General features: G+C 44.6%; 1 protein-coding gene across 6 annotated transcripts in view; it reads left to right on the top strand.

The window, feature by feature from the left end:
- Positions 1-19,742, top strand: part of Actr3b (actin related protein 3B) — a 96,598-nt gene that overhangs the window by 54,360 nt on the left and 22,496 nt on the right. For 5 of the 6 annotated variants that reach the window (XM_050123734.1, XM_050123739.1, XM_050123735.1 and 2 more), the window contains 4 exons: positions 1,044-1,154; positions 10,843-10,938; positions 13,668-13,775; positions 18,092-18,235. In XM_050123734.1, coding sequence (XP_049979691.1) covers positions 1,044-1,154; positions 10,843-10,938; positions 13,668-13,775; positions 18,092-18,235 — 459 coding nt within the window. The remainder of the gene's footprint in view (positions 1-1,043; positions 1,155-10,842; positions 10,939-13,667; positions 13,776-18,091; positions 18,236-19,742) is intronic. The other variant, XM_050123737.1, reaches the window with a different exon arrangement.

Genomic DNA, 19,742 nt, shown 5'->3' on the forward strand with positions numbered 1-19,742 from the left:
GAGAGAGAGAGAGAGAGAGAGAGAGAGAGAGAGAGAGAGAGAGGGGAGAGAGAGAGAGAGAGAGAGAGAGAGAGAGAGAGAGAGAGAGAGAGAGAAGAGAGAAGAGATAGGGAGAGAGTAATTTAAATCTAGGTTCTATATAGAGAAAACATGCAATATTTGTCTTTCTGCATCTGGCTTATTTCATTTACCTTAATAATTTCTATTGGCATTCATTTTCCTGCAGTTGTCATGATTTTATTTTTTATGACTAAATAAAACTTCAATGCATATATGTACTACATTTAAAAAGAATCCATTTATCTGTTGATAGACATCTAGCCTGGTTCTATTTCTCAGCTACTGTGAATACACAATGGTCATTATGGATGTGCATATAGCTCTGTAATTTATTGACTTACAGTCCTTCAGGTATATGCCCACGCGTAGTCTCCATGAGCTTTACAGTAGTTCTGATTTTTTTTAAAGATCTATTTATTATGTATACAGTGTTCTATGTGCATGTATGCCTGCACACCAGAAGAGGACACCAGATCTCATTACAGATGGTTGTGAACCATCATGTGACTGCTGGGAATTGAACTCAGGACCTCTGGAAGAGCAGCAGTGTTCTTAACCTCTGAGTCCTCTTTCCAGCCCTGTTTTTAGTTCTTTTTAGGAACCTTCACACTAACTTCTACAGTAGTTGCCACAGTTTTCAGTCCCACCAGCCCTGTGTAATAGTTCCCATTTCTCCACTTGTTCACCAGCAAAGCAGGCCTTTCTTCTGTAAAAACAAAAGGACCAGAGGGAGTTGCATGGGGGATGAGCTCTGCACGCTGTCATCCAGGTAGTTCTGTGTACTTAGAGGTGAAGCAGTCAATTACAGTACCTAACTAGGTCTCTTGTTAAAGTGTGTTGTTGAAATGTGATTCACCATGAGCCTCCTGCCAGGAGGCCTTTATTCTGTTGGGCTGCACCGCCTCCTCTGCACTTGTGCTGTGAAGCCGTTGCCCCTTTCCATTTCTTACTGTCTGGATACATCTTGCTTCCTTTTGCCCCAGTGGCCTATACGACATGGCATCATTGAAGACTGGGATCTTATGGAAAGGTTCATGGAACAAGTGGTCTTTAAGTATCTTCGTGCTGAACCCGAGGACCATTATTTTTTAATGGTGAGTATTGGAGCCGAGAGGAATATACTCCCGTGAATTCCAAATTACCTAGATTGTTAAACATGAAAGTCCTTCTAAAGACTTACTTAGATTTTTAAACACAAAGTCCTTCTAAAGACTTTCACATGAATCAGGCTGCTTTAGGGGAAATACCAGAAAGACACACACACACACACACACACACAATAAAATTATCTGGAACCTAAATGACTTATCACTGCAAAGCAGGAAGGCCAGAGTCTGGCTGCCCTGGGTTGCTCAGTTCAGCCACTTGGAGATGGACCCATCTTTTAGTGTGACCTTTTCTGTTGGCTCTCGGGTGCCCCAGGATGGCTGTCCAACTCTCTGTGCTGCCATCTAGAAGCCATTCTTAGGGACCTTCCAGTGGTTTTGCCCCAGTGCCTGAGCTGCCTGTGGGTTTCTTAGCTGGGAGGAGGGTAAGTGCTATGACGGACTTCCAGCACAGGGTCTGGAGATGGAGGCGTGGCTTGTGTGGGAAGTAAGTGGATGCTGTGCCTAAAGCCTCAGCCAAGACGTTACTTTTCCAGTGCTTAGATCTTATTGTAAAAGGGAGCTGAGCTGGGTCTGCTCCCTGATTATTGTACTTAAGTTTTGTGTCAAACAAAAGAGCACAGAAAAATGAGAAGAAATACCTCTTGGGATCTATGGGATCTCATTGTTCTATTCAACATAATTTTTCCTTCCATAGAATATTCTTTCTAGATTAAAAACAGCCTCATGAATAAAATGATTTGCTTCATAAATAGCAATTCTATACAAGATAAGCTGCATTTTAAAACTTACATGAATTGGCTTTGGATTTTTCTATGCAAGTACATTATCAAATGGTTCAATATCCAGTTATAATTCTTTCTAATGTTTACTACATGTGCTCTTTAGAATTGTCTGGTGGTGGCTTATGGCTTTAATCCCAGCACTTGGGAGGCAGAGGCAGACAGCTCTCTGTGAGTTCAAGGTTAGCCTGGACTACAGAGCTAGTTCCAGGACAGCCAGAGCTGTTACACAGAGGAACCCTGTCTTGGAAAACTAAAAGAAGTAACTACAAGGTTAGTAGTTAAAGTTAAAGTCTATATATTTAATGTATATTAATTATTATGTTATAATAATATGTAATATAATATTATATTAGAAAGTAGTGGGACTGGAGAGATAGCTCAGTTGTTAAGAGCACTTGCTGCTCTTCCAGAGGACCTAGGTCCAATTCCCAGCATCCATATGGCAACTAGCAACTGTCTGGAACTCTAAGATCTGACACCCTAGCATAGACATACATGCAGGCAAAACGCCAATTATTAATTAGAATTACATTAGGATTTTAATTATATTAGTCAAGGCAAATCTTTAAAGGTGCTCTGACCTCACCCTCAGGCATATCTCCAAACTCGGAATGTCAAATGTGACTCCTGTGTTTTATAGGCCTCTGTCTTTACTGAACACTCACAGTGGTTGTATTAAATAAACAACCAGGTAACTGTTACTGTGAGTTACTTTGTCTGTGTGGCCAAAACGTATCTTAGATTCCACCTGCTTGGGCTGACACTTTTCCTGTTCTAGCTTATCACTAACTACCTGTTGGATAGGATTTTAGGGCCAGGCACCATGCCCAGCTGCTTCCTGCCTGCTTCAGCTTCGTGAACCAGGACCTCTCCTCAGCCTCCAATTAAAGGGCATCTAACCTAAGGCCTATGGAGTAAGTGCAGATGCGTGTCACAGGACAGTTTTCCTGACGAAGAAAAAGAGAAGAAAATGGAAAGCCACACAGAGTTTCTTTCTGTTTCTGTTTTCTCTTCTTCCTCCTATCTCTTTTACTTTCTGTCCCTCTGTCTCTCTCTCTCTCTCTGTCTCTCTCTCTCTCTTACACACACACACACACACACACACACACACACACACACACACACACACACGTTCTTCCCTGGGTTAGCTGGCATATCTATAAACTGGTAAAATATAATCCTTGTAGGAAGAAATAGGTGGTGTTTTCTGTGAACCTAGAGAAACCCATTTTCAGGACACCATGACACCTTTGAAGAACTGACTAGTTTAACTAGAGGGCCTGTGAGATGGGAGTGAAGAAGGGCAGTGCGTGGCCACGGTGCGGGGCCACGGTGCGGGGCCACGGTGGGGGGGCCACAGTGGGGGGGCCACGGTGGGGGGCCACGGTGGGGGGGCACGGTGGGGGGCCACCGTGTGCTAATAAGAGGTGGAGCTGGGGACTGGGCTGGGTGATTTTGAGAGTGGAGAGGCTAGACATTGACTCGTGTGTTTGTGTGTGTGTATTTGTGTGTGAGAGAGTGACACACACACATTCTCTTACTGTTCTGAGACTTACCAAGTAGCCCAGGCTTGACTGACAAGCTCAAGTTCTGGGCATCCACCTATTTCCATGTTACCAGTTCTGGGATTATAGGCGTGTACCACCACACCCAATTTATTTTCCTTTCCTTTCATTTTTCTTTCTTTCCCTTCTTTTCCTTTTCTCTTTCTTAAATTAGGTTTTTGGTTAGCAGACGAAATGGATTTCACTATGACAGCTTCATATATCTACATCATGCTCTGGAATTCCCTGGATTGCTGATAGTCAGGTTTTCTATTACTGTAATGAAAACAAGTTGGGGAGGAAAGGGTTTATTTGGCTTACACTTTTTCGTATCACTGTTCCTCATTGAAGGAAGTCAGGATAGGAACTCAAACAGGGCAGGAACTTAGAGGCAGGAGCTGTTGCTTACTGGCTTGCTTATGGCTTGTCCAGCCTATTTTCTTATAGAACTTGGGATCACAATGGTCTAGGACCTCCCCCATCAGTCACTAATTAAGAAAATATAGCTGGATCTTAAGACAATTTTTCAATGGACTTTCCTCCTCTCACAGATAACTCTAGCTTGTGTTGAGTTGACATAAAATTTGCTAACGTATTAATGATGATTCAGACATGCTCTTCCCTAATGCTGTGAATGTTTTGTTATCATTGGTTAATAAAGAAGCTGATTTGGACAATAGCCAGAAAGAATAAAGCCAGGCAAGAAATCCAAGCAAAGATATAGGGAGAAAGAAGGTAGAGTAAGGGAGACACCAGTAGTTACCCTAGAAGCAAGATGTGAGTTAACAAGCCACAAACCTCGTAGTAAAATATAGAATAATAAAAATGGGTTAATTTAAGTTGTAAGAGCTAGTTAATAATAAGCCGGAGCCATCAGCTGAACTTGCTTAATTAATAAAAAGCCTCTGAGTGTTTATTTGGGAATTGGCAGGTAGAAGAGAAACCTTCAGTTACATTTCCTAATTCTGTGACCACTAGCCAGCACAGAGATGGGCCACATGGGTTTGCTCAGCCTGTGCTGCTCCACCTGTCTCCAAGCTTCTAGCATGTTGTCATCTCCTCTCCTGCTCTCTTTTCTTTGAGTGTTTATATTTTAAAAATGGTTTCAGGATGGCTCAGTAGGTAATAGTAGATCCTGTGCAAGCTTGATGGCCAGAACCCTCAATGACAGGAAAGCTGGAGCTGCGGAGTTCTCCTCTGACGACCACTGGTGTATGTGACGCTTGTGTATCTGTGCTCATGTGCACACATATACCAATAATAGTAAAGCATTTCTCCACTACAATCATAGAGGGGTTAAAGGTGGAACTAATTCTAGGCATATGCATTTAATTTTTTGTCTCATGGAGAAATATAGGTTTATTTTTCATAATACTAATTATTTATTCATTTTGAATAAGTACCAGGTGGTAATTTTACTATTGCTATGAATTATAATGCTGTGTAGTTTCCTTTTATGTGATATTCTAATAATATGCTTTAATATTAAGACAATAAAAAGACTTTGATCTTATGTAATTGTTTGGGAATGTTTTATTCAAGTGTGTCTTCCAAAGAAATACTTCCCATACCTTTGGTGGTGGACACAGAAGAAGTGGAAGACCAAGGAGGAAACGGGTTATGAGGACATAGTCTTAAGAATACCAACTTTGGGTCAAGTTGTGGTGAAGCACACCTTTTATCCCAGCACTCGGGAGACAGAGGCAGGTGGATCACTCTGAGTTTGAGGCCAGCCTGGTCTAAAGAGTGAGTTTCAGGACAGCCAGGGCTACACAGAGAAACCTTGTCTTGAAAAGCAAAACAAAACAAACAAACAAAAAGAATACTTTGATTCCAGACCCAGAGAACGGGAGTACATAGCAAATATTCCCTGATGATGAAGTAGAGAGTCTGATTCTTCAAAGATGGTGAGTTGTGATTGGCAGCCAGTGAAAGGAGCCTAAAAATAGTAGTTCAAACAGGGCAGGGCTTTCAGTTTTCTTTATAAATCAGCTTATGGCAGGTGTTGGTCTGGTGTCATGAGGGATTTCTCTTCCCTAGAGTATTTGCTGTTTGGCTTCCCTGATGAGGATGCTGACTATTCCAAGGTTGGTTACTGTAGCTTCAGCCATTCCCTTATTCTAAAGGAAAAGGAGGAGTGAAGGCAAAGAGGCTCTACTGTTTGGTATTGGCTTTTGTATCTCACTGGCCAGAGCTTAGCTACTTAGTCATCCTTGTCCACGACGAAGTCTAGGTTATACTTCTTGTCTGGACCTGTTGCCATTTCCAGTATCAACCAATGACTAATCAGTCATGACCACACAGGGCTAATAAAGTACAGCTCATACTGTCTGCCAGGGTGAGGCAGTTCACGGGTCTGAAGACAGCAGCTCGAATAGAGCTCAGCTGCACTTGTGCCTTCTGCTGTATTCTGTCCATCTTGAGTGTCCTGTATCAGGGACCCAGTGGCCAGGAGTGCCATGGCCATGCTCTGTCCGCTCCAGCTCTGCGATGGGTTTACTTTTGCTTAGTGCTTGGTCTGTGGCTAAGGGGGTTGCATTGCTATGTGAGGGGGTATGTAGGTGTTAGTTCAGAGTCTCACCGGGGTGTAAGCTTCCTTCCTGTAATAAGAGAGATGAAGGGAGGAATCAGAATGTCTGGAAATAATGTCTATGCCTTTCTTAGTCGCATCCCATTAACATAGAGATGGTTAACATTTATTGATTTCTCCCTTTTCACCCATGTTTTTATACTTTATGTACAGTATTACACTCCATTTTCTTGCTTATGTCTTTATTTTTGTGTTTGTGTGTGCACTGTATGTATGCTCATGTGGAGGTCAGAAGACAACTTGAAGGAATCAGTCTTCTTTTTCCATGTGGTCCCTGGGGCTTGAACTCAGGTCATCAGGCTTGGTGGCAAGCACCTTTCTTTACACACTGAGCCATCTTGGTGGACCTTGCTCCTTTTTATTTGCAGTTTCTACATTTTTATTTGCAGTTTCTACATCTCTACCTTTCTTTTGCTGTGATAAAACACTGTGACCAAAGGCAAATTAAGGAAGAGAGTTCAGTTTTGGCTTACCGTTCCAGAGAGAGAAGAGTCTGTCTGACTGGGAGGTGTGGCAGCAAGCACCAGGCATGGTGACAGGGGCAGGAAGCTGAGAGGTCACATCTTTACTACAGACAGGAAGCAGAGAGAGTAAACAGGAAGTGAGTGGAGCTGTGAGATCTCAAGGCCCATTCCCAATGACATACTTCCTTCAGCAAGGCTGCATCTCAGAAACTCTCCAGAAGCTTCACCTACGGGGTCTGTGTTCAAGTTCAGGAGCCCATGGGAGACATTTCTCTTCAAACAACCAGTTCCCATAGTCATGGCCATCACAGTTGTATGGCTGCTAGCCAGCAGCTGGCTCTTGTCTGTTTTGACTTCTGCTTGTGATCGCTAAGAAACAGTATAATCTTGTGGATAAAGGGATACAGTTTTTGTTTGTTTGTTGTTTCCGTATCACTATATAGCACTGGCTGGCCTGGCACTCCCTGTATAGACCAGGCTGGCCTCGAACTCACAGAGATCCGCCTGCCTCTAACTCCTGCGTGTTGGGATAAAAGGTGTGTGCCACCCTGCACAGCTCCGTGTATCATGTTATTCTCTCTCTCTTTTGAGACAGAATTTCTCTGTGTGACTTTGGAGCCTGTCTTGGAACTGATTTTATAGACCAGGCTGACCTCAGACTCACAGAGGTCCACCTGCCTTTGCCTCCCAAGGGCTGGGATTAAAGGCATGCACAACCATTGCCCAGCCATTCTTTTTTACTTAATTTAACATTTTTTAAATTAAAATATATTATTTTCCCCTCCTTTCTTTTCTTCCCTTCAACCCCTCCTGTGTTCTATTTGGGGATATTCTATCACACCATGAACCCCAAGTTTGCATTTGCAATAATTAAATAAAATTAACCTTGGGTCAGGAGGTTGAGTTAGCAACTAGTTGACAGAAAGTCATCCTGGAGCCTCAGAGGGCATCCGCGAGAGATAGTCACAGGAAGTAGCAGGGTTTGGAGTGGCACAGCTTTCTCTGGGGTTTGTTGAGGTGGAAGTCCATGGGTCTTCTATGGACACCAGCAAGGAGAGAGGATCAATTAGTTGCTGCTCAACCTCTCTGAGCTCTTAGGTTTTCACCCCACCCAGCCTTTGAATCTTGAGTCTTATTCATAATTAGAACGCTAGAGATTTAATCAGAGCTACAGGTAGTGGCAGTAATAGGGCCGTTGCCTGTGGGAGCAGAGTTCTTGCCAGGCTGAGGCCTGAGCAGCCAACCAGACTGGTAACTGCAGAGTTGCCGTTGCTGACTGAGATAGCAGTAGATTAAGGTGCAGCCACTGTTCAGAGGTTAGAACAACAGTGTTCTTTTGCTCCAGCTCCTCCAATGTGCCCCACTACTCTCTCAAATTCATTACTTCTTCTACTATTGCTATTATTATTATTACTACATGTATAAATGCATAAATGTAACTTGCCAAGTCCACTTAGTGTTGCTTGTATGTGCATGATTTCAGGGCTGACCACTTGATATTGTATAGCCAGTGAGGGGGCTCATCCCTGGGAAAATCTAATTCTTCCTCTCTCAGCAGTGGTTAGTAGCGTGTCTGGGGTAGAGCCTCATGAGTGTTCCCTCTTGCACATCAGCGTGTGTGTTGATATTGTTTGGGTCTTGTTTAGGCAGCCATATTTTTTCAGTATCATGGGTGAAGCTTCCGGGTCATTTCCAGGAGACACGATCTCAAAGCAGATTTTCTGGTCCCCTGGCTCTTACAATCTTTCTTTCCCTTCTTCTTTGATGCTCCCTGAGCCTTAAAGGGTGCAGGAGTTGTGTGGTCGGTGTATTTGTTGTGGCTGGATTTTGACTAGCTGTGGTCTTCTGTGATGGTCTCCGTCTCCTGTGAAAACAAGCTTCTGATGGGGGACGAGAGTGACACTCACCTATGGGTGTCAGGATAAGGGTTTAGAATGCAGTTGGGAGTTGGCTGTTCTGGTAAAGTGGTGTTAGCAGGTTCTCTTCTAAGATCCATGACCTCAATAGCCCCAGGTAGTTGGCTAGGTTTTCAGTACTAGGCTGTTGGGAAGGCCGTAGGTCCAATTAGAGGGCTGTTGGTTACCAAGAAGTCTGAGTGCCACTCTTTGGGACTTGTCTTGCAGGGCTGGTCATTGCTGTGGTTCATAGGCCGCACAGTTGGGTAGGGCTATTAATTGCTAACTTCCTTTGGCAGTTTGCATAGCACCTTCTGATACTATGAAGCTAGTCCTCAGGGAGGAGGCTTCATCTGAGCATTCTTTGTTTAGAGATAATTGGGTTTAATTTTGGGATCTCGAGCAGGAGCAGTGTTGTGATTGTGTACAGTGTAACACCTCACCGCACCCTGAGCAGTACATAAAGGCCTTCGCAGCATTAATTCATTTCCTGAGTTTATACACAGTTAAAGATATTTTGGTTTTGCAAATTCTGAATTGACATTTTGGCCAGATAACAAATTATTGGGTTATCCTTCCTACCATGGAGACGCTTAAGTATGGCCCTGTGTGCCACAGGATTTAAGTAGCCATTCTGAAGCCAGAGGCTTTATTCCCTGCTTGAAGTGTTTGTGGCATGCTCTGCTGTCTTGACAGAATGCCACAGACAAAGAGGCTTAAACAGGAGAGGTTTATTTTTTCACAGTCCTGGAGGCTGCACGTTCAAGGTTAGGGAGGTACAGCCAGGATGGTTCCTGGCCAGGGCCCTCTTCCTGGCTTTTGATGGCCTCTTCTCTGTGCTAATGCGTATATGGAGAAGGGAGGTGTAGTCTGACTTTTTGTTGGGACTGCCAACTCCCCAATAATGATACAGAAACCTTATCATTAATTATAAAAGCTCAGCTGATAGCTTAGGCTTTTTTTATAGCTAGTTCTTATAACGTAAATTAACCCATGTCTTTTAATTTATATCCTACCATGTGGCTTTTACATGCACCCCATTTTGTGTGTCCGACTCATTCCACATCTGGCTGGCTACTCCTGGTAGCCTTCTACTTCCCAGTGTTCTCTCTGCCCTGAAATCCTACCTAGCTATTGGTTCTTTAGTTTTTTATTAAACCAATCACTGTGACATATATTCACACAGTATAAAGGAATAGTCCACATCAGGAAGGGAGAGAGGCAGAGAGAGGGAGAGAGGAAAAAGGAAGGGAGAGAAAGAGGGAGGGGAGACTTGTGGGTTAGGATTTTAATGCATGAATTTTGGGGGATCACAATTCAGTCCATAATAAAAGGCAATGTGGACTTTTTGCCAAAAGGTCCAGAACATTTTCATTATTTTTGTAGTTTATGTTAATATATTTTGGAAAAGTACAGCGCCTTGTTTTAGTGTGGTTGTTGTCTGATGATTTTTATCCTATCTGATAACACTGTTTTAAAAGGATCTGGCTTGTTGACAGTCTCTCAACATTTTCTTCTACTTTGTTTTCATATCATTCTAGGTGTACACTTGGTATCCCTTGCTCAAAATGCGTGCAGCCAGAAGCTTTCCGATTTCTGGAGTTTGGAAAGCTTGAACATACATAATGAGATATCATGGGGTTAGGACTGAGGCCTAAGTGCTAAATGCATTATGCTTCATAAAGATCTGTACACATAGCCAGAGGGTAATTTCACATTACTGTGATGTCAGGTTGGTGCTCAGAGTTTCAGGTTGGGGCATCTTAGGATGCTTCCTCTGTATGTTTTTGGTTTTGTCTCCATTTGTGTATTGATTACTTTTCTCTTTCTTTTAGCATTTTTATGTATTATTAGCCGTTAACATTTGCCTTCATTGCATGTGTGCGTGTGGGCTTGGTGGGCCCAGGGGACATGGCAGCCATCCTGAAGTGTGGCGGGTTGAGGAAACTTCTGGTGCTTCAAGCAGCAGCTTTCCCTCTGCCTGTTCTTTGGAGAACTCATCTGTCTCTGGTCTGGGTACTGGGAATAGCATCGTGAGTCTTCACCCTTGGCTGTATTCAGGAATACATGCCTTTGGCATCCTGCATCGTGGTTTTCAGTTCACGGATGCTCGGTGTAATGTAGGTAATGAATTGAGCTTCTCTTTTTCTGTGTCTTGTTGAACTTTGAACTTTGGGTGAGTCCTGATACCAGAAGCCCCATAGAGTCTTCACTCTGCCTTGTCAAAGCTTTTGAGACCCACAGTCAGATACCTTTAACTAGTCACCTTTAGTGAACCCTGTCTTTGCAACTAGGGAGTTCTAATTCCCTATCCAACAGGCTGTTAGGTCAGCCTTTTATAACTCTGTTGTATTTATATGAAATTCGAGAGAACACTGAATCTAACGTTTTCTTACAGACAGAACCTCCACTGAACACACCAGAAAACAGAGAGTACCTTGCAGAAATCATGTTTGAATCATTTAATGTACCAGGACTCTACATTGCAGTACAGGTAAAAATAGTATTATTTTTCTGATTCTCACAGTAATCCCAAGGCCTTCTGTGCTCAGACCGGGTTAGGCATTTCTCTTCTCTCTCACCCCATCACCAAGCTATTCAGGTTTTAATCAAAGCACCATAAAGAATCTTGCCTGTATTTATTCATTTATTTTTTTGAAAGAGGATTTCTCTATGTAACCACAATGGCTGTCCTAGAACTTGCTTTGTAGACCAGGCTGGCCTCGGACTCACTAAGATCCACCCACCTCTGCCTCCCAAGTGCTGGGATTAAAGGCTTGTGCACTACTGCCGACTCTGTTATTTATTTTTTTATTTTTATTTTTTTAAAGATTTATTTATTTATTATGTATACAACATTCCTTCCATGTATGTTTGTATGCCAGAAGAGGGCACCAGATCTCATTATAGATGGCTGTGAGCCACCATGTGGTTGCTGGGAATTGAACTCAGGACCTCTGGAAGAGCAATCAGTGCTCTTAACCTCTGAGCCATCTCTCCAGCCCTCTGTAATTTATTTTTATATAACTACCACTAATATAAAGTTGGTCTGGCTCTACAGTTTTTCCCATGTAGAGTCTCATGTGTTTGGGTGTCAAGTTAGAGGTGTAGATGTGCTTTTTTGTTTTTGTTTTTATTTTTTTTAAGTGTTTTACACTTACTTTGGGTCACTGTGAGTTTAAGAAACAACAAACAAATGAAATGAAAAGACAGCACAGACAGCATGCCATCCACTGGAAAACAAAATAAGCCAAGCAATGATCCTACCACTTGGGAGGGTGAGCAGGAGGGTCTAGGTCAGCCTGGGCTACAGCATGTGTTCTGAGGCAAGTCTGGGTTACAGAGTGAGACCCTGTCTCAACGACAGAGCAGACAAAAGTTAAAACAGAGTAAATGCCTTGGGAGAGCCCCTTGATTAGGCTCCATTAGTTCCATGAACTCTTGCTCCAAGAGGCCCGGACCTCCTGGGAGCTCCAGAACTCATCTTGAAGATTCTTGTTCTTGGCTTACAATTTTGTTGTTGCTTTGGCAGTTATATACAAGGGCGCTGGTTGGAGTCTTGAGGAGTAACTGAGATGAGTCTTTCTCCAAAATTTCCTGTATAATAGTACTTCCTTCGAAGAAAGAAGAGTTCCATGGAGAGATGCATTTTGTAGGTGCTGTAGTCTCCCCATAGTGAATCATAGTGTCTGTTCACACAGTAAAGGCCCCACCCTTTCCCACAGAGGAAATCTACTAATTCTGTTCCCTCCCAAGACATATATTATACGTAGTGTATAGAACAGGGAGGTACTCAGAAACACTGGATTACTATTATTATTATTACTATTATTATTATTTATACAAGACCTTACTCTATAGCTACTCTGGGCTCAAACTCAGGGTGATCCTCCTGTCCTAACCTCTTGAGTGCTGTGATGAACGGTGTTTGCCACCATGTCCCACAAGGCCTAATGGTTCTTAAGATGGTCTGTATGTCAACTTCACCCAGAATATGCTTTTGTTTGTTTGTTTGTTTTTTCTTTTTATTTATTTATTTATTTATTAAAGATTTCTGTCTCTTCCCCACAGCTGCCTCCCCTTTCCCTCCCCCCCCCCCAATCAAGTCCCCCTCCCTTGTCAGCCCAAAGAGCAATCAGGGTTCCAGAATATGCTTTTCAAAAGTTTAATTTCCTGGGTTGGAGAGATGGCTCAGTGGTTGAGAGCACTGGCTGCTCTTCCAGAGGACCTGAGTTCAACATTCAGCAACCACATGGTGGCTCACAACAGGCTGTAATAGGATCTGGCACCCTCTTCTGGCCTGCTGGCAAACATGCAGGCAAAACACTGTGTACATACTAAATAAATAGATCTTAAAAAAAAAAAAAAGTAAAGTTTAAATTCCTGTGTTCCATCTTGGCCTGGCTTTGGGCTGGCTAGTTCCTTGCTGTAGTGTGTCCTGTGCCTTGCAGAATGTAGAGCAGCAGCCAGCCTCCTCTCCGATAGTAATTGTTGATAGTGAGCCATGGCAGAAGTGACCAGATGTTCTGCGAAGAGCAGAGTTGCCCCTGGCTGAGAACCACTGTCTTGTACCTATCAGATCAAAGTTTCTGCATGGAGGTCTTGTCACCTGTGAGAGAAGAGTTCCATGTGGGTCAAGTTAGGGAGAGTGCTTGCCCAGCACAAAGCCCTGGGTTTGAGCCCAGGGAATCAAGAAATGATTGACAAGAAATCAAATGTGGAAAAAGCTATATGGTGGAGCACATCCTCGTATTCTGGAGTTGGAGGCAGGAAGATCATGAGTTCAAGGCCATCCTTGGCTACGTGACAAGTTTGAAGCCAGCCTAGGTTACAGGAGACCCCCACCTCAAACCACAGATAAATTCTGTGAACGAACAAACCAACCAACCCAGGCTGTGTTTGTGGCTGCCTTTGGATCATCAGTAAATTAGAAGTGAAATCTTGGGATTTAGCAGTGGAATTCCATTTCACTGTTTCTTGTTTGTAAAACTTTTTTTTTTTTTTTGTCAAAAACCCAGCTTCTTCATTTGAAATGAAAACTGGCATGCCAGTTGACTAGGTGGGCATTGTAGTTTGGGAGCTGTGGGATAGGGAAAGGGAAGTGTCTCAGACTCGTTAAGTACGAAACGTTCACTGCAGAACCTGAGACTCGTCACCGATGGCTGCTGACCTTCCGGGTGGGGTGCCGTCTTTCTTCAGAGGGTGTTCAATGTCTCTCTCCAGGCAGTGCTGGCTCTGGCAGCCTCATGGACATCCCGGCAAGTTGGTGAGCGCACACTGACGGGGATAGTCATAGACAGTGGAGACGGTGTCACCCACGTTATCCCAGTGGTAAGCACAGCGTTCCTATTTTACTCTCTGAGGCTGAACACCTGTCCTGAGGTAAGAGGAGAATTGAAAAGGGCAAGGCAAAACTCACCCCCCTCTGACTTTTTATGTGATGTACTTAGAAATGGCAATGGGATCCTCCCTTCCTTCTTCCCTCCTTCCCTTTCCTTCCTCCCTTCTTTCCTTCATTTTTCCTTCCTTCCTTCCTTCCTTCCTTCCTTCCTTCCTTCCTTCCTTCCTTCCTTCCTTCCTTCCTTCCCTTTCCTCCCTCCCTCCCTCCCCCCCTCCATCCTCCTTAATCTCTCTCTCTCTCTCTCTCTCTCTCTCTCTCTCTCTCTCTTTCTCTCTCTCTCCCTCTCTCTCTCTCTCTCTCTCTCTCTCTCTCTCTCCCTCCCTCTCTCTCTCTCCCTCCCTCCCTCCCTCCCTCCCTCCTTTTCTTCTTCTTTCCTTTTTTAATTCATAGACAGGGTCTCCCTAGCTGGCCTGGAACTCCCTGTGTAGATCAGGCTGGCTTTGAACTCACAGAGATTCATTTGCTTTCCTCTCAAGTGCTGGGATTAAAAAAGTATGTACCTGGTCTTGGCAATAGAAATTTAGACAGCCTCGGAAGGTGTTAAAGAGTTCAAAAGATGGCCATGTTTGTGCCTTTGGCAGCTTCAAAATCATGGAGCAGATTCTGTTGTCATTCTCCCCTGCCCCAAGGCTTCTGCTGTATCCCCACAGGAGCCACATTGGCGTCCTGACCCATCATTCGAGCTGCTGCAGCCAGACCTGATTCTGGAGGCCAGAGCTGAGGGTCAGGGCATGCCCAGTGAAAGGCTTGATTAGCATAGGCGACTGGGGGACTCTGTTCATTCATTCTACTGTGTGGGTTTCAGGTATCAGCTCAGGTCAAGCACCTTTATCTGCTAAACCATTTTACAGTCCTTAAGATTAAGTTTTGAAAAAAAATTATATGGATTTATCTCTGTATGGGTTTGTGCATGTGAATGCAGGTACCCCCAGAGGCCAGAGGCATCAGAACCCCCGGAACTGGAGTTATGGGTAGTTGTAAGCTGTCGGATGTCAGTGCTGGGAACAGAACTTCAGCCCACTGAAGAGCAATGCATGATCTTAACCACTGAGCCATTTCTCTAGCCCCTACATCTGTTCTGAACATATAAATTAGGATATTAAAAAATTCAAAGATGAGTGAGGTGGCACATAGCTGTAGGTGGATTTTTTTTATGGGACACCAGCTCACAGAAAATGACATGGAGATTTATTATTAATTATGAAAGCTCAGCCTGTAGCTTAGGCTTGCTTGTTCCTAACTAGCTCTTAGAAACGTAAATTAACCTTTTTTTTTATTAATCTGCATTCTACCATGTGGCTTTTACTTCTGTCCCGTTTCGTGTGTCTGACTTGTTCTGCATCTCTCTGTCTTCTCCACCCTTCTTCTTCCCAGCATTCTCTGTGCCCGAGAATCCTGCCTAGCTATTGGCCATTTAGCTTTTAAACCAACCACAGTGACATTTCCTCACACAGTGTAAAGGAATATTCCAAGCACATGCCTATAGTTCCAGCATTTGGGAGGTGAACACAGGCAGTTCAGAAGGCCATTCCTGGCTGTATACTGGGCTTAAGTTCAGCCTGGGATATGCAAGACCCTGTCTCAACCAAAGCCATGGATTTCGACATCTGCCTCCATAGGCACCTACATATATGTGAGTGTGTGCACGCACATACAACAAACTAAAAATAAGCAAACAAAAGCAAAACTAAGCCCAAACCAGGCAAAACAAGTACATTTTCTTTAATTGAGAGGTGATAGTCAGTTTTGGTTCAGCAACTGAAGGAGTGACATTCTGCTGCTTTTGTGTCTGCTGAAAGGCTAATGTCGTGAAAGCCTTAATGGCCAGGAAGGACACTCCAGTGTCTCTGACCCTCGCACCCCTGCCAACGTGTCCTCTCCATGGGAGGGGTGTGTGAGTCAGACCGGGGTCCTTCAGAGCAGTCTGGCACTCTGGCTCCCGGCTGTCCCTCTGATGCCGAGCAGCAGGGCAGCTGCAGGTGTGTGGCCCCAGACCTGCATGCATTTGGTTCCCCATCACACGCACACTGTGGAGGGCGAGGCAGATGCCTGTTCTTTAGTCACTTGTTCACTTGTCCAGGGTGGCTCAGCACCAGTGTGGCCGGAAATGTTACACCTAGAACCCAGGTAACTTTTCACCATGTCGTAGTTTAGTTTCTTCCCCCATTTACAAAAATTATTTGTTACTGAAAAATTGGGTAAAACCATGAACAATAAGAAAACCCATTCAGACAGACACGATATCACTGCACTGTCTGTCAAGCTTTGGTTAAGACACAGATGTATGTATATACATGTACACATTTTAGATTGGGGTAGAATTTATACCATATAAATAATGCTAAAGTTATATTTTGCATATAAATTTAATGATACCTTTTTCTATTACAGTCAAATTGTCTATGAAAAATAATTATCTAAAGCCATGGTGTGTGTTGACTGAAGTGCCTGTCCCACCTGGTCCTGCAGTCATTCAGTCCCAAAGAACTACACAGAGGTCTACATTAGTTATAAACTGATTGTCTAGTAGCTCAGGCTTCTTATAACTCTTATAACTTACATTAGCCCGTAATTCTTGTGTGTGTTAGCCATGTGGCTTGGTACTTTTTTCAGCGAGGCAGTCACTTCTTGCTTCTTCTGTGGCTGGGACAGGACTGCAGACTGCGCTTCCCTCTTCCCAGCATTCTCATTGCCCTGCCTCACTTCCTGCCTGGCTACTGGCCAATCAGCATTTTATTAAAGATAATACAGGTGACAGGATAAAAGACCATTGTCCCACAGCAGGTGTGTGGCCCTGCAGTGACCCAGTGCTGACTCCCGCTGCAGGTGTGTGGCATGCTGCACGCTCACTAGTGCTCATTCTAGAAAATGGTGTCTGTGAGGCCAAGTGTGACTGTGAAGAGTCAGCCTGTAGGAAGGTAATATTTTAATCACCTGTCCATACCTCTTATCTCCATCTTTAATATTTTACAAATACCTGTACCTTGCAGAAAGGTCTAATCTTTTGTTTAGAAGTTAGGACCGTGAGCCAAAAGCCCAGGAAGCCTTGGGAAGGAGGTCCTTGCAGCTTATTGGTGGCTCCATCTGTGCGCGTGTGGAGAGTGCACACCTGCAGCATGGAGCAGTGGCTTACCTCCATGCCCTCTCTTTCCCTTGGGCTTTGTGGCCTAGAAGCCATGAAGTGCTAGAGTGTGAAACCCGACCACCAGTGTCCCCAGTATCTTTGCAGACAAGCTGGATGGGTAGCCAGGCTTGCGGCTTCTGTGGCAAGCCTGTGCCCACAAAAGGTCAGTGAGGGGACTGTAGTGCTGTGGGCATTAGCCCTGCTAGTCGGTAGCAGAGTCACTGTGGACTCCCTGTGGGCCCCTCGCAGACATGCCTTCAGTAGCTAAGGAAGGAGGCAGGGAGAATGCAGATCCTGAGCCACAAACACACAGGGTCTGCAGAGGCCCTGGTTGGTCAGCTTCTTTGAGTGGAACCCTTTGTTGAATTTGTAGTATCTGCCGTAAGGCACATATCCGGCAGGCAGGGTTTTGCTTTATCTACACTATAAATGTTCTCAGAGTATTTTCTCCACACTAGTCATGAAGGTTAGAAGTCTGGATCCAGGGGGCTGGAGAGATGGCTCAGCAGTTAAGAGCACCGACTCTTCTTCCAGAGGTACTGAGTTCGATTCCAACAACGACATGGTGGCTCACAGCCATCTTATAATGAAATCTGGTGCCCTCTTCTGGGGTGCAGATACACATGCAGGCAGAATACTGTATATGTAATAAATAAATAATCTTAAAAAAAAAGTTTGGATCCAGGTTGTTTTGGGATCACAGGCGTCTGTACCAGGCTTTGTCACTGACTTTGAATTAGGAGGTTTATAGTTGGTTCAGTAGCACATAGACGAAGTCTTTCCTGTCTAGTTAGAAGAAAAGATGACTTCTCTCAGACAGCATTGTCTTTTAGAAATGGACTAAACCTACGCAGTTTCTCCTGTTCCGAATGAAAACAACATTTTGGTTGCTTATGGAGATTCAGGTTATTGGAGTCATTTAGAATTTTAAATATTAATAGAGCTGCAGGTGCAGTCATTTAAAAGGACCTTAGGCGCTGAGCCTCATGAATGGGAGCCCTTACACGCTAGTTCAGTACACAGAGGGGAGGCTGGGAAGGTGTGGCTGGGAACCTCCTGGGTCCAGTTGGCTCTGGACTGTGTTTTACTGATATGGCTGTCCTGCTTCCTCTTCCTCTCCAGGCAGAAGGTTATGTAATTGGAAGCTGCATCAAACACATCCCAATTGCAGGTAGAGATATTACGTATTTCATTCAACAGCTGCTAAGGGAGAGGGAGGTGGGAATCCCTCCTGAGCAGTCACTGGAGACCGCAAAAGCCATTAAGGTAAAAACAGAAGGGACCCTGGCTGGTTTGGGGGTGAGAGAGAAATGGTGCTTGGACGTTCCCTCGATGCCCATCACCCCCCTCCTGCTCCCTTCCTGTCCCCTGCGAGTGTGGCCTTGACTGTCTTGCCAGTGAGTTCAGTGTGCAGGGGCCTTGAGGCTCAGTGCGCTCTTCTACACGGAGAGCGACTTGATAACTGGTGGGGAGCCACTGTGTGTGCAGTAGGGCGTCGTTTAATTGGAGCCTAATTAAACAAAACCTTCAATTAAATGCACGCTGCTTCCACATCTCCCTCCATGCTTCCTTTTGGAATCAGGGGCAAGTCACAGCAGCAGCGTAGCTCTCAGGAATCCCGTGGTGCCTGCCTGCCTTCGTGCCCTGAGAATGCACCTCAGACCAGGCCAGTCTGAGTCTTAGCATCCTTGAACACAATCCCCCTGCATGGCTCCAGACCTCGGTTCAGCACTAGACCAGTGACAGGATTCTTTAGTAACAAAAGAAACAAAGTGGCTTTCTGGTCAATATTTAGTGTCTACTTGACCTGGCTGTCTTTGTATAGCAGTTACAGAGCCTTTTAAAGGAATTTTCTTCTCAGCTATCAAACTCAAAACATGAAAAAAATCAGAATGAAGGAGATTCTTAAGAGTCCAAGGCTGATTATTCTATAGAGTGAAGGAGGAAGGGTTCTGTTTGGATCGGGAGAAGAGTCTGAGGTGGGGTGTGACTTGTGACCTTAAGTATCTCCTTTCTCTGGTTTTGAGGTTCAGGATAGTTGGGGGTGTGTGTGGGGGGGTGAGGGTAAGCCCCCCTGCTGTTTTCCTCTCAGCTGAGCCTCTACCGAGGCTGGTTGAATGCAAGGATGCATGAGACAAGATTTCCACATTTGGCTGATACTCGTTGAAAACCGTCCTTTCAGGAGGGGGCAGATATCAGGCAGGATCCTACAAAAAGGGCACCACTAACCTCTGCATCCCGGGCCTGGACCTTCCAGGACTGGGGAAACTCTCCGTGCTAAAGCAAAAGGTGGAGCTGGTCCCTTCTCCATTGCGGAGAGGTTTGCCGAGTGTCCCAAGACTTCCTTGTAGGCTAAAGTATTCCCACGTTTCCTTTAGCTGTTTTCCTTTCTTCAGTGGCGGCAATCTCTTAGCAACCCCAGTGCTCCTGCCTGATCCTGCTTTTGTTCTGTAGTATCTGCATCCTGTGTTGTTTACTGAAGTCAGTGCTAGGTTATTTCTGACCGGGATCTAAGTATTGCATTGACTGTATCTCCAGTGTTGATTAAGTGACTTAGGACACGTGACTGGCAAGGTACAATCTCAGGCACGTTGCGGGCCAGGGGATCCCTGCAAGCAGACGTCTAGCGGGAAGCTAGAGGGCACTCCCTCTGTATCACACCGATGCGCACACATGCACGCACACACGTTAGGATGTGGTTGGTTACTGTACTCTACCGTAGGCGAAGCTTAGTTTGCTATCCAGACATGGGCAGTGGTGAGAAGGCACCGGA

The sequence above is a fragment of the Alexandromys fortis genome, unplaced genomic scaffold (assembly GCF_014885135.2).
Source record: "Alexandromys fortis isolate MF-2015 unplaced genomic scaffold, M_Fortis_MF-2015_v1.1 scaffold_217, whole genome shotgun sequence".
NCBI lineage: Eukaryota > Metazoa > Chordata > Mammalia > Rodentia > Cricetidae > Alexandromys > Alexandromys fortis.